Source organism: Numida meleagris, chromosome 20, assembly GCF_002078875.1.
Source record: "Numida meleagris isolate 19003 breed g44 Domestic line chromosome 20, NumMel1.0, whole genome shotgun sequence".
Taxonomy (NCBI): domain Eukaryota; kingdom Metazoa; phylum Chordata; class Aves; order Galliformes; family Numididae; genus Numida; species Numida meleagris.
In genome coordinates, this window is record NC_034428.1 from 6,578,940 (window position 1) to 6,590,507 (window position 11,568).

An 11,568-nucleotide genomic window follows, 5' to 3' on the forward strand; every position below is an offset into this window, starting at 1 on the left:
CCCCGCGCGCCCCGCCCGCGCGCAACGGTATTGGCCGCTCGCCCCGCCCGTTAGACGGACAGCCAATCCCATCGGCCCTTCCCCTCCCGGCGGCAGCTCTTTCCCGAACGCCTATTGGCAGCGTCACCTGCCTTTCCTCAAGTCCGCGCTCCCATTGGCCGCTCCGCCGGCGGTTGCTGGGCTTCTTTTTCTTCCCGCCTACCGCCGTGCCCCGCCCCCAAACTCTGATTGGCCGAGGCTCCCAGAGCTGCGGGCCCGGCGGGGGCAGCGTGCGCGGCCACGCGGCGCGGCCAGGGCGGCCCCGGGGGCAGTTCCGCACGCGCACGGCCGCGGCCCCGCTGCTGCTCTCAGCGCTCAGGCGCGGTTGCGGGTACGCAGCTCGCCTCGGAACAAAATAAAAACCAAATTAGGACAAACGAGCCTGCAAGCGTTAACGGGAAGTGGGAAAATAATGGATGTGGAGACATCACGAAGCTTTTCCGACGTGTAATTGCGTGCAGTTAAAGCGTTATAACCACAACCCCCCGAGAAACAGCGCGCTCCGGGGGCCGCCGCGAACCGAGCAGCGCCACAGCCCCGGGAGCCCCAGAGCCTCGGGAGCCCCAAAGCCTCGGGAGCCCCAGAGCCTCAGGGACGCGGCCGCCCCGGTGGCTGCGGCTCGCACCGCGTGGCTCCCCGAGGAAATGCTCCTGAAGACAAACGCCTCTAATTGAGCTATTTACGAGCCAGGCCGCGGCCCCGGCTCAGAGGGCTCTTCAAACCCTGCTCTTTAATTAGCCTCTTCCCAGTGACACCTCCCTGCCCCTGCCCGCAGGGACCGTACGCTGAACATAACGCTCCGGCGCTGGGCTGGTGCTCATGGAGCCTTTGCTCGCCTCCCACCTGCCCCGGCCCGTACAGGGCTCACATCCCCGCTGCACGAAGGGCCGAGAGAAACGCGGCCTTCTTCTCCACCAGGTTATTTTCCTTCCGCCCTCCGGTTGTGGTTGTTGGCCACAGACACGCAGCCCTGCCCTTGGTTACATGATCCCTGAGATCACCAGAAACCACCACGCACACAGGACGTGTCTCGGCGAGCTCCTCTATCTTTTTCCATAAGATCTCCAACTCAGCCTATGCAGGAAAGAGCTTAATACAATACCACAGTCCTGTAGGGGATCTGCATCAGCACACACCTTGATCAAGAAACAAGAACTGTATCAAAACTGGATGACACTCAATAAATCAACTGAAAAATGTCAGAAAATACAACGGCATCTAGGTGAGAGGGTCATATAAATGACAGAGTCAGAGCTGCTTATCAGTTTTACCGATAACTGGGGAGGAACCTTCAAATCTCAGTGATGAAGCCTGTGAGGATGTGTCCCCCTGATGGCTGATGCATTCAGGACACGGTAGCTTTTGAGGAGGGGCACGCTGCAGGGGCTGGAGGTGAACGTGATGCTCAGATGAGTAAGAGGCAGTCAGGCTGCCTCCAGTTGCAATGTCCACGGTCGGAGGAAGATGCTGGAGCTCAAACAGAGGATAACGATCATCTGCTCTACAGCAGATTCCAGAATTTGCTTCACACATGACTGAAGGGTGACTTCATCGCAGGAAATTAAACCCAAAAATAACGGTGTTCCAGAGAACTTTCAGCCTGCAAGTAAGGAACAGCAAGATCCACAGGCTGGAAAGCTGAAACTCAATACATTTGGTGTCCAAGGTAGATAAATGAAACAGGATATAATTAACCACTGGAACAACTTTCAAGAGGTTGTAATGGATTTACCACTGTTAGATATTAATTTGGGGAAGCTGTGTGACCCCTGCTATGCAGGAAGTACAACTGGCTGATCAGAGTGATATAAATACATCAGGCTGAGAAAATGCTGCTGAGCCTGGACCCAGAAATAGGCTGGTTTCCCTGGTGAAAAAGCAGAGTGAATTTGGGTACCCGCAGCCAGAACTGCGAACCTCAGCACTGCAGCTGGAGGCAGAGCTCCCCCGAGCCGCCTGGAGCCAAGCTCATGCCTGAACCCCATAGGGAAAGGGCATCTAGACACATTCCCCAAGCAGGAGCAACAGCTGAACGTCCCTTTTTTTGCTCACCTCTATCTCACAGCTGTTACCCGGGTCCAGTTTTCTCCTCCGTATGAGGAGTTTTCAACCCCTATCTCCTAGCAGAAATCCTGGCTATGCAAAGCCAGGATCAAAACGGGATGGTATGCTTTGTTTCCTTCATCACCAGGCATACTGCAGGTACAAGTGAGACACATTGAGGAGGAGAGAATAAAGTGCAAGTGTCCTCAGCAGCTGTGCAATCCCAGAGCCTGTCTTAAAGATTTTAAACAGCTGTTACATAGGAGATGACAGCAAAGCATGCCTACAGGATCTGTCCTCCAACACGTCAGCGTCAGACCACACCTCCCTGAGACAGCCCCACACAATGCACCTCAGGCAAGGATCATTCAGCATTCTGCTGCGCGAGGAGTGACGGGCAGACCAGGATGGGACAAAGCGATTGCACATGACAGAACAGACTTTGTCCAACCTCTTTTATATTTAATCTGCTGCAGAGAAAACTCATCCTGGAGCCCAGCGCCCACGCAGGGTGACTCCAAGCCACCCAGCAGGTGAGCGTGCAAACCCAGTCTGACAATAAGAGTTTTTCCACAAACCCGCAGCCTTGCCTTTGTTCTCTGCAACCATGCAAAATAAGGAGCACTGAATTCTATGGCATGCTCACTCTGCTTCCTAGCCAAAAGGCCTTCCCTTAACACCCTTCTAATACCTCTGTCAATTCCCCTAACACCTGTGGCATGAAAGAGCCCAATGCCCTTTTGGCCCAGGATGTGTGAGGCGAGGGAAAACAGTGTAACTCACCTCAGAGCCCAGAAAATCCTGCCCATCGTGTCTTTTTCCTGTCCTGTGCTTCAATACAGTTGCACGTAGAAAGGTTCAGGACATTCCCCAGATGCCAAGAACTTCTCTGCCAGGCAGCCTGACAGCCAGAGCTGGGGCAGCACAGCTCAGGCGTGTTCCTTTCACCTCTACTTTACCCTTTTCAAACGCCCTGCAGCAATGCCTCTCACCACCACGCACAGGAAACGTTCTCTACTGAATCAGCTAGGGGTAACACGCACAGCATACACAGTAAAGGCAGTAAGCCTTTTTGCCCAAAGAATCTGCTCCCATGGCTGTTCAGTGATATCCACTACACAGGTATTTAACAAAATCCTTTATTTACATTTCAACATACTTAAAAAAAGAAATTATATATGCCAATTATTTAATGATTTCAGGAGCACGTCTGTGAAGAGGACTGGGACAGCGGGGGAACTGGTTGTAGCTGGAGCTGCATGGAGCCGGCAAAGGCCTACCCACCTGTAAGGGAGCACTGAAACAAAGAAGAACAAACAGTCCCAGATGCTCAGCAGCCACCTGCAGCATCCTACAACAACAGCACTGTGCAGAAGCACTGGGTGCTGCGGTGGGTACTACCTGCTGCACGCACTAGCTCACATCAAACCTGTCTCCACTCCAGGCACCTGTGTCTGGCTCTGGATTTATAACCACCACTGCCCATTTCTCCAGGCTGATTTTAAAGGATCTTTACAAATAACTCATTTAACTGTCAGAAATTGGAGGAGAGGAACCCCATTCCTGTCAAGAGGCAGCTGAAAGGCAGCAGTGTGAAGAAAGACGTTTCCTAAGACCTGGCTAGAAAGCAAGCAGATGCCTAGAACTGAAGATATCCAGCTGGATATTGACTAGAGATTGTACATAAAGGCTCCAAAGAAAAATGATCGACAGGTCTGGGCCTGAGAACAGCCTTAAAGGGGACCCAGCCCATCAGCACAGCTCTTCTCATTTGCAAGAAAGCCTATTAACAAAGCTGTCCCCATCTCCAAAAGCCTATAAATGCCCCCAGAAGTACCAAGTGACTGCACTCCATATTGTCACTTCATCAAATAGAAACATCTGAAGCACTGCAGATCTGAAAGGCTTTACTATGTTAGCAGGGATGTATCTTCACGGGTAATTTCAGACATCTTTGGAAATCATATAAAGGAAGGTTAAAAATTGTGTGGAGCTGCTTTTGTCAGTGCCTGCCTGCTGAAATTAGAAAAGTCAGCAACCAAACAGCTCATACAGCAGATTTTTGATAAGCTGCAGCCCGACACATTGAAATCTGGACAGATTTGCTTAAACGCTTGTGGTATTTTTATAGTGAAGTGGGCAAAAAAAAAGAGCAAACAGAATACTCTGTGTTAGTCTGAGTTCAGCCCTGTGCCTATTGGTTTAGCCAAAAGGAAGCCTGCGTACATGCTGGAAACATCTCCCTTTGTATGAGGACAGTGGTGTTTTTCTGGATTAAGGTAAAGCTCTGTAACACACTAATTCCTCAGCCCTCCCCTGGTGGCTGTCCTATGGCTGCAGTGAACAGGGAGGCTCAAGTCCTCTTTTTCTCCAGCAGCTTGATTCCTGCCTGCACCACACACGGATGCTCTGCTTTCTGTAGCAACAGGAGAGTGCACTCAGCTGCAGGTAAAATGACCCCTTCACTCCCTCCTGCCTGAGTAATGCCAGAATTCCTCTTGCAGACCCCCTTTCATCCACTGCTTTCTGAAGCTCAGGCTTCAAGGCAGCCTAACCCCACCCAAGGCAGGGCTGACCCCATCTTCCCTCAGACTGCAACCACAAAATCCTTTCCTTCTAGTGCTGCCTTTGGTCTTTATGTAGCTTAAAGGGAAACTGCTTCAGGGAGCTAAGCTGGTAAAAAAATCATGCTATCAGAGCAGCATTTTCTGATGGTTCAGTGAGCTGAGCCAACTTTCTGCAAGCTCACACGAATGTGAAAACAAGTCAAGAGAAAAGCAAGGAGCACAGAAACCCACTGTTCAGCTGCACTGGATGCCCCAGAAGACTGAGACTTACCCAATTTCTGCTCCATTGCTTTACATCTCCCCGCACTGAGAGATCACAACCGGCAGCTTGGGTTTGTTATTCGGTCCTGTGGGCACATTCTGGGGACAGTGGGATATATAATGTTACACCCCATAAAAACACAGCAAACCCGGGGAGCGATGGGCTAAGAGGCAGCGTGCAACATCAGGAACGTTTGCACATGCCTTTTTCTCAATACCTCATGGCTGGCAGCTCTGCTTTTTGGATTCTCTGATGGCAGAGGCCCTCGTGCACATTTCCCAACACAAAGCAGGAGTGTGCCATGAAGTCAGTAACTGCTGTTTGTTAAACCTGCTCACTATCCTGCCATGACACCCAGTCATGGCGTATTTATCACTCCCATTTATCACTCCTATTTATCAGAACATATTATCCTGGCAGCTCATCAGAAGATTGGTTTAACTTTTCTAATTAGACACACTGATGACAGATCAGCAGAACTGATGATTTAGCATCCACTGAATAATCCTAGGCAATGGCACGGAAGAGATCTGCTTTGCACTCTTGTCTGATGGAACAGCTTTTCAATTCAGCTTCCTGAACAAATGCAAAGCACTGCAAATCAAGCTAGGAGAACAAAATCCCTACTCAAAGCCTAACCAGCAACCATGGGAGCACAGCATTTACAAAGTCAATCTAAATGACAGACTTTGTTGCAACGGATTTCCTATTATCTTACAATGAAGACAACTGATAATACCAGTTATCGTCATTGCTATTCCATGCTATCTATTAAACAGCAGGAGACAACAGAATAATTGCTGTTGCTCTCCCATGACTTTCCACCATGGATTTCACAAAGAAAAAAAGGCAAATTCAACTTACTTCGATTTTTCTCATTACCAACAGCCCATCAACGATTTTACCTAGAATGAGAAAATGTATCCACTTCAGTATTGTCTGTTTTAACCTCCGCTGCCTTCCCCAACACCTCCATGAATTCTTGTTCCTCCTGAAGAGCCCTGGGCACTGCTCTCTAAACTGATAAAAGTGAGCAGGACAAGAGCTTAACGTCTGGCCTTGAAATCTTATAGCTCAAGAGGCAGTACAGGAAAAGTGAGTCATCCTCTGAAAGCACACCTCATACCTACAAACTCAACTGAAAACTCCACTTGGATGCCAGTCCACTCTGACAGTGGAGTAGAAAAGTATCCCTTCATCCTTCATCCCTTGTCCCATCTGCACTGGTATGAGGATTTATGTACTAATGTGATACAATGATCAAGGATCTGATCTGGATTAAAGATAAGCTGGGGAAAAAATGTTTCCAGTGATCAATCTCAATACCTGGCTGCACAAATACCTCTGCTGGCACAACGGATGGATAAGGAACAAGCAGTCCGCAGCTGTTTATTTTAGCAGCTGTGCCACAGAAAGTGACCAAGAGCCTGTACGTCAGGCCTGTATGGCAGGTACTCACCAAACACAACGTGTTTTCCATCCAACCAGTCACATTTGGAACACGTAATGAAAAACTGACAGCCGTTAGTACTTGGACCACTGTTTGCCTGCGGGTTGAAAATGTCAAAATGCAAAGCATACAGATCAGGACTTCTGAAAGCTGAAGGCAGAGACATCTCACATTGGAAAGAGCCCCCTTTTAAGCTTGTTGCTTCACAAACCAAAGGAAACAAGACAGACATTTGCAGGAGAGCACCCGTACTGGGACATGGTGCACTATCAAGTCAGGTCCTGCTATGGTGTGCAAGAGCCACAACATCTTTTTATGATAGTTCTACAAAGGCACGTTCAGCACAAGACTGCGACGCAACCTGAGCTCCAGAATGTGCTCCTGAAAAAAGGCTGAACTTCCTGGGAGGAGTACTTACTGGCTATGACATCACCTTGGTGAAATAATGTTACAAAAGATACCACGGTAACACTGCTATGGCTCTGAAATTCCCCAGTCTTTGTTTCCTCCTTGCTAAGGTGGGAAGAAAAGGGGAAAGGGAAGAAAAAGACCCTTCACTCATCACTGTACAAAATCAGCAATCATTGAGCTATTCTGAAAGCTGAGCAAACAAAGCATGTTCCTGAACTCCAAAGGTAAGGAGAAAGGATGCTGGAGGATCAGGACTCCTGCGTTACTCAATTCATGAGCACCTTCTGACTGGTACTTACAACACAGGTCTTTCAGACTTTCCATCCAACTGTTAGATTCCTATTGTCTGCCAAATATAATTTCTAAATTTAGGAAAAGGGCAGAGAGGAAATACCAAAAGCTTTCAGTCTTCACTTTATACTTACCATAGAAAGCAGGCCAGGAGCAGAATGCTTCAGCTTGAAGTTTTCATCTGCAAAAGGACCCCTATATATACTGGCTACTCCAGTGCCATCTCCCTGCACAAGAGAGGTGATTAGTCAGCCACAGCATTTGTTCTGTAGCATGAGTTTGAAATAAACAAGCAAAATCACAGTGTTAAACTCAGAGATGCTGCACTGCCATTCTATATACCAGTGGTGAAGGCATTTGTATGTTTCATTCATCTCCACCAAGTCAACGCACTTTGCAGTTACTACAAGCAATAGCACTCAGACCTCAAGACTTGATTCATAAGTCACAGCAGCACGGCCCATAACTGCTGCACTGCAGAGAGACTCCTGTACGTTGCCAAAAGGACTGAGCAGAAACCCTTCAGCAGAATGGCAGTGAGGAACCCTTCAGAGAAAGCTGCAGAAGCAATTCAAACAGGTATGTCTGGCACGGTCAGTTAAATTTACTGTTCTGAAAGCAATTTCCATGTGTTGATTTAGTTTCATTCAGCCCCATTTACTCTGCCTGGCTGCAGCCTGTTTCCCTTTATTGCCTTTCCACTTAACATACACTTTCTTTATTAAGCCTGCAGTGTCACAGCTGGGGACTACCTGAACACCTGATAGGGCTGATCTACCCCCCATAAAGGCATTTCTCTTAGTGACTTTCACACAACCAGCTCCTGAACTAACACTCCCTCACTGCCCTCCTCCTTTTTTTTTTTAACCACCCCTGCCAGAAATGAAATCATTGCATTGTGTCCTAACACAGTGAGGAGACTCCGTGGTCCTCCAGCTTCCCTTGAATACTCTGCTTATCCCTGAGTCTGAGCATGGCAACACTGCAGGCACAAATATTTTCAGATAATTCACTAATAAAAAGTTAGTTTTGATTTAAACTATCTCTTAAAATAGATGCTTGGTTCATGTACTTAAGCGCCTCTTCTCACAAATACAATGAAGATCTCCTCTACCTCTTGCTGGGAGGGGACAGGAGAAAGGGGAAGGACAACAGGGTGAAAAGAAAATCTCTGCAAGTTTGAAAAGCCCCTAGCTACATCTTTATGCTGTTACAGAGAGAAAACATGGGGAAGGATGAGTTGCATGCTGTACAGCATAGGAAAAAAACAAAAGTGATATAGTAGTACATACGTTTACAAAGTCACCTCCTTGGATCATGAAATCCTTTATTACCCTAAAAAAAGTACAGCAATAATTAGCTCCCACTAGAAAAATGACTCATTAATGTCTGTGAATGCTACAGTCTACAAACAGTGAGTATTTGACAGCACCCAAAGGACAGACAGCAGAAGCTACAGGAAGGTGGTATCAACCACAACCTACAAATGCCTCCTAGACCAATGACATCCTTGAGACAGGTCTCAAAGCCACACACTGCTATTAAGTCTCTAAACAAAAGCAGAAGTACCACCTGTGGAAAGTGCTTCCTTTATAACCTATAGGGACACCATCTTTCCTACAAGGAAATAAAAAGGAAAATCATTACAACTCGTTGTATATCCCAACACAACGCCCTCCCAGGAGTTCAGATTCCCAAAGGGTTGCCCTGTACATTAGGAGCTGGCTTACTATATCACCTACCAACCCACCTCCTTGAGCCCGTGCTAGATCCTAATTTTGCATGGACGCTATCAAAGGCCAAGGGAAACCCTGAATGGGCATGACTGCTTGCAATATCCATGTCATCACCTCCACAGAATCCCACTGTAATTTGCAATATGGACATCTGTGCTGGGATACACTGGATCCCCTTTTTTTGCAGGCAAGGTATTTTTAGAGCAATGAGAGTATGACCAAATTCGTGCCCAAAAAGAAAAGTTTGCCATTTCTGTGACTAACTGAGCCAGTCATGCTTTCATCAGAGCAGATTTCTGGAAATTCTCCATTTCATAATGGTATAGTAAGGAAAACTTCCAAGTGAGCCATCTTTCTAGCCACCCAGCCTAGTTTCTCTGAGAATGCTAGGTAAAAGGAGAAAATAACCCACATACCTGAATTCACCGGTGCAAAACTGCCTGAAAGAGAAAAAAAACACAGGAAAGCTGAGCATAAACCACATCTGAATTCCGAGGACACAGTGGTGGCATTCAGCAAACATGCACTGAATGTTGTGCAGGACTTTGCTTATTCCACTGTGGGTGAAACAAGAATCATCAGTAACCACTCAATGCTTCCATTCCAAAACAGAGTTTTGAGGAGACACTGAGGAGGTTCAGATATTTAACAATCTGTTTGTAAGAGACAGTGAGCATGGAGTAGGGCACCACAGAGGACTGGCTACATTCACTTCTCTGGAACTGGAATGTTCAAGTGGTACATTCTGCTGTCAGTGGTAGAGAATGGGGTGGCAAGGAGGTTTTTACCATGAGATTAAGGTAATGCCTTTCCTAAATGAACTGAGTGTACCAGAAGCTCCACAGAGGGAGCGGAGAGGGACCAGAGTCTTTCCCCTTCAGCTCAGACAGACTCCCCTTGGTGATTAGGACACTGCATGGTCACAGGCAGCACTCCAGGGACAGAGAGAGAACTGAAGTGGGTGCGGTGGTTCTGGCAAGCAGGCAGTCACTAACACCATGACGCTCCCGCGCATCCCTTGCAGCCCAGTTCCAGGCAGGCAGCCCTAGGCAGGGTGCCCAGCTGAGCCCGTGGGTACGCCAGCTGCTCCCCACCTGAAATTCTCTGCGGTTTTGGGCACGACATCAGCAAACAGCTCGATCTTCATGCGGCCGACCTCCTGCAGAGACAGCAGCCGGCTCAGCTTACACCCCCACACCCCGCCCCAGCACAGCTCCCACCCGCTACTGCCGCCCCCCCAGCCCCCCCACTCCGCTCCTTCTCACGCAACCGCCAGGGCACCCCAGGAGAGGAGGAAGGGTCTGGAGGACAAGGCGCGTGGGGAGCGGCTGAGAGTTCTTGGTGTGCTCGGCCCAGAGAAGGGGAGCCCGAGGGCAGGCACTGCGGCGGCCCGCAGCTCCTCATGGACAAGGGAGCGAAACCCTCCCCCCCACCCACCTGCCCGCCGATGGTGACATCGAAGAACACCACGGGGTTGTTAGGATTGGCCGCCAGCACCGCCATGACAGCCGGCTCACCCGGAAGCGGAAGCGGAGAGAGGGGGCGGGGCGACGTGCCCTCTGGCGGGCGGAAGCTGTGGGACGTGGCGTCAGTGCGTGACGTCGGCACGTAACGCCCGCTACGTAACGGCATCTCGTTACCGTTACTGTGCGGTGTGTTCCGGCTTCTCGTTAAAGTCCATTTCCATCTCTCCCTCTCTATTCTGTGTGTGTGCGTGGAGATGTGAGCAGCAGCAGCACTGGGAGCCCAGGGGCCCGCAGCGCGGGACTTCGTTGTGCGATCAGCTGGGAGGGAAAGAGGAGAACGGGAGCCAGGAGCCTGCGTGCAGCTGGGGGCTCCCGAGTCACCTGAAGCGAAAGAAAGGAAAGGGATTTGTACGGAGAGGTTAAAGACCGCTCTGTGGACCCGGATAACCTGACCCATAGACCTGGTTTTTTTTGTTGTTGCTTTTTTTTTTTTTTTTTTTGCCTACCTCTCTCTCCTTCAGCCACACGAGGGCAACCTTACCCTCTCATTTGCGGAGCATATGCTGAGTTTCCTGGGGAAGGTTAAGGGGACTCTGAGCCTCGGCTGTCCAACCCTTCGGTTTGCTTGGGCTGAGTTCAGCGAGGGACTGCGTTTTGTATCTGAGAATTGTGCTCTATCAAACAGTATTATTGTGTTATTGTGCTCTTTGTTGGAGTTTCCATAGAAATAAATAAGAGGCATTACTTTTGGAGCAGCCTACCCACAGGCAGACTAACATGACTCTTCTTCCATGGTGCACCCAGGGTACGGTTGGCCCTTTGGTCTCCAGGGCACACTGCTGGCTCACATTCAACTTGCTATCAGCCAGAGTCCCCACATCCCTTCCTGGGGGACCGCTGTCCGTCCTCTCATCCCCCAGTCTGTACACAGAGCCAGGGTTGTCCTGGCCCAGCTGCAGGATCCGGCACTTGCTCTTGCTGGTGATTGCCCAGCCCTCCAATTTGTCACTTTTTCTCTGCAAGGCTCCTGAGGCAGTCTGTGTCAAGGCTGCACGCAGCCTTTGGGCCAGGCACAATGCGTTCTTTTGCCACTCAATCCCAGTTAGGCTCAATTCAGCCTCCAATACGATCAGCTCTTGGGATCCCCCCAAGAGCTCCAGAAATTTCACTCCAGAAATGTTCTCTCCCTTTGGGACCACTCTTTTCCTTACCCCAGTCTTCTGTGCTACTTCAGTTCTCCAGGCAGATACTCTATTTTTGAGGATCTCGTCCCTCCTCCCTCCTCTGAGTGCTTCCATTTCCT

At 49.4% G+C, this 11,568-nt stretch overlaps 1 protein-coding gene across 2 annotated transcripts; it reads right to left on the reverse strand.

Annotated features, from left to right (window-relative positions):
- On the reverse strand, positions 1,068 to 10,379 carry PPIH (peptidylprolyl isomerase H). Of its 2 annotated transcripts, none has more exons than XM_021417791.1 (10): positions 10,237 to 10,379; positions 9,894 to 9,958; positions 9,216 to 9,239; positions 8,636 to 8,680; positions 8,356 to 8,398; positions 7,198 to 7,290; positions 6,371 to 6,458; positions 5,776 to 5,816; positions 4,921 to 5,009; positions 1,068 to 1,639 (listed from the first exon to the last, which is right to left on the reverse strand). In XM_021417791.1, the coding sequence occupies exons 1-9, from the start codon at positions 10,300 to 10,302 to the stop codon at positions 4,941 to 4,943; spliced, it is 534 nt and encodes a 177-aa protein (XP_021273466.1). In that variant the 5' UTR covers positions 10,303 to 10,379; the 3' UTR covers positions 1,068 to 1,639; positions 4,921 to 4,940. The 2 variants fall into 2 exon arrangements, with proteins under 2 accessions (XP_021273466.1, XP_021273465.1); XM_021417790.1 differs by lacking the exon at positions 1,068 to 1,639 and adding an exon at positions 3,206 to 3,379.

Coding starts and splice junctions, on each gene's coding strand:
- PPIH (XM_021417791.1), bottom strand. CDS start 10,302: ATGGCGGTGCTGGCGGCCAATCCTAACAACCCCGTGGTGTTCTTCGAT. Junction 8,681..9,215: donor TTTTGCACCGGTGAATTCAG/GTATGTGGGTTA, acceptor ATTTCCTTGTAG/GAAAGATGGTGTCCCTATAG. Junction 7,291..8,355: donor AAGGAGGTGACTTTGTAAAC/GTATGTACTACT, acceptor TCTCTTGTGCAG/GGAGATGGCACTGGAGTAGC.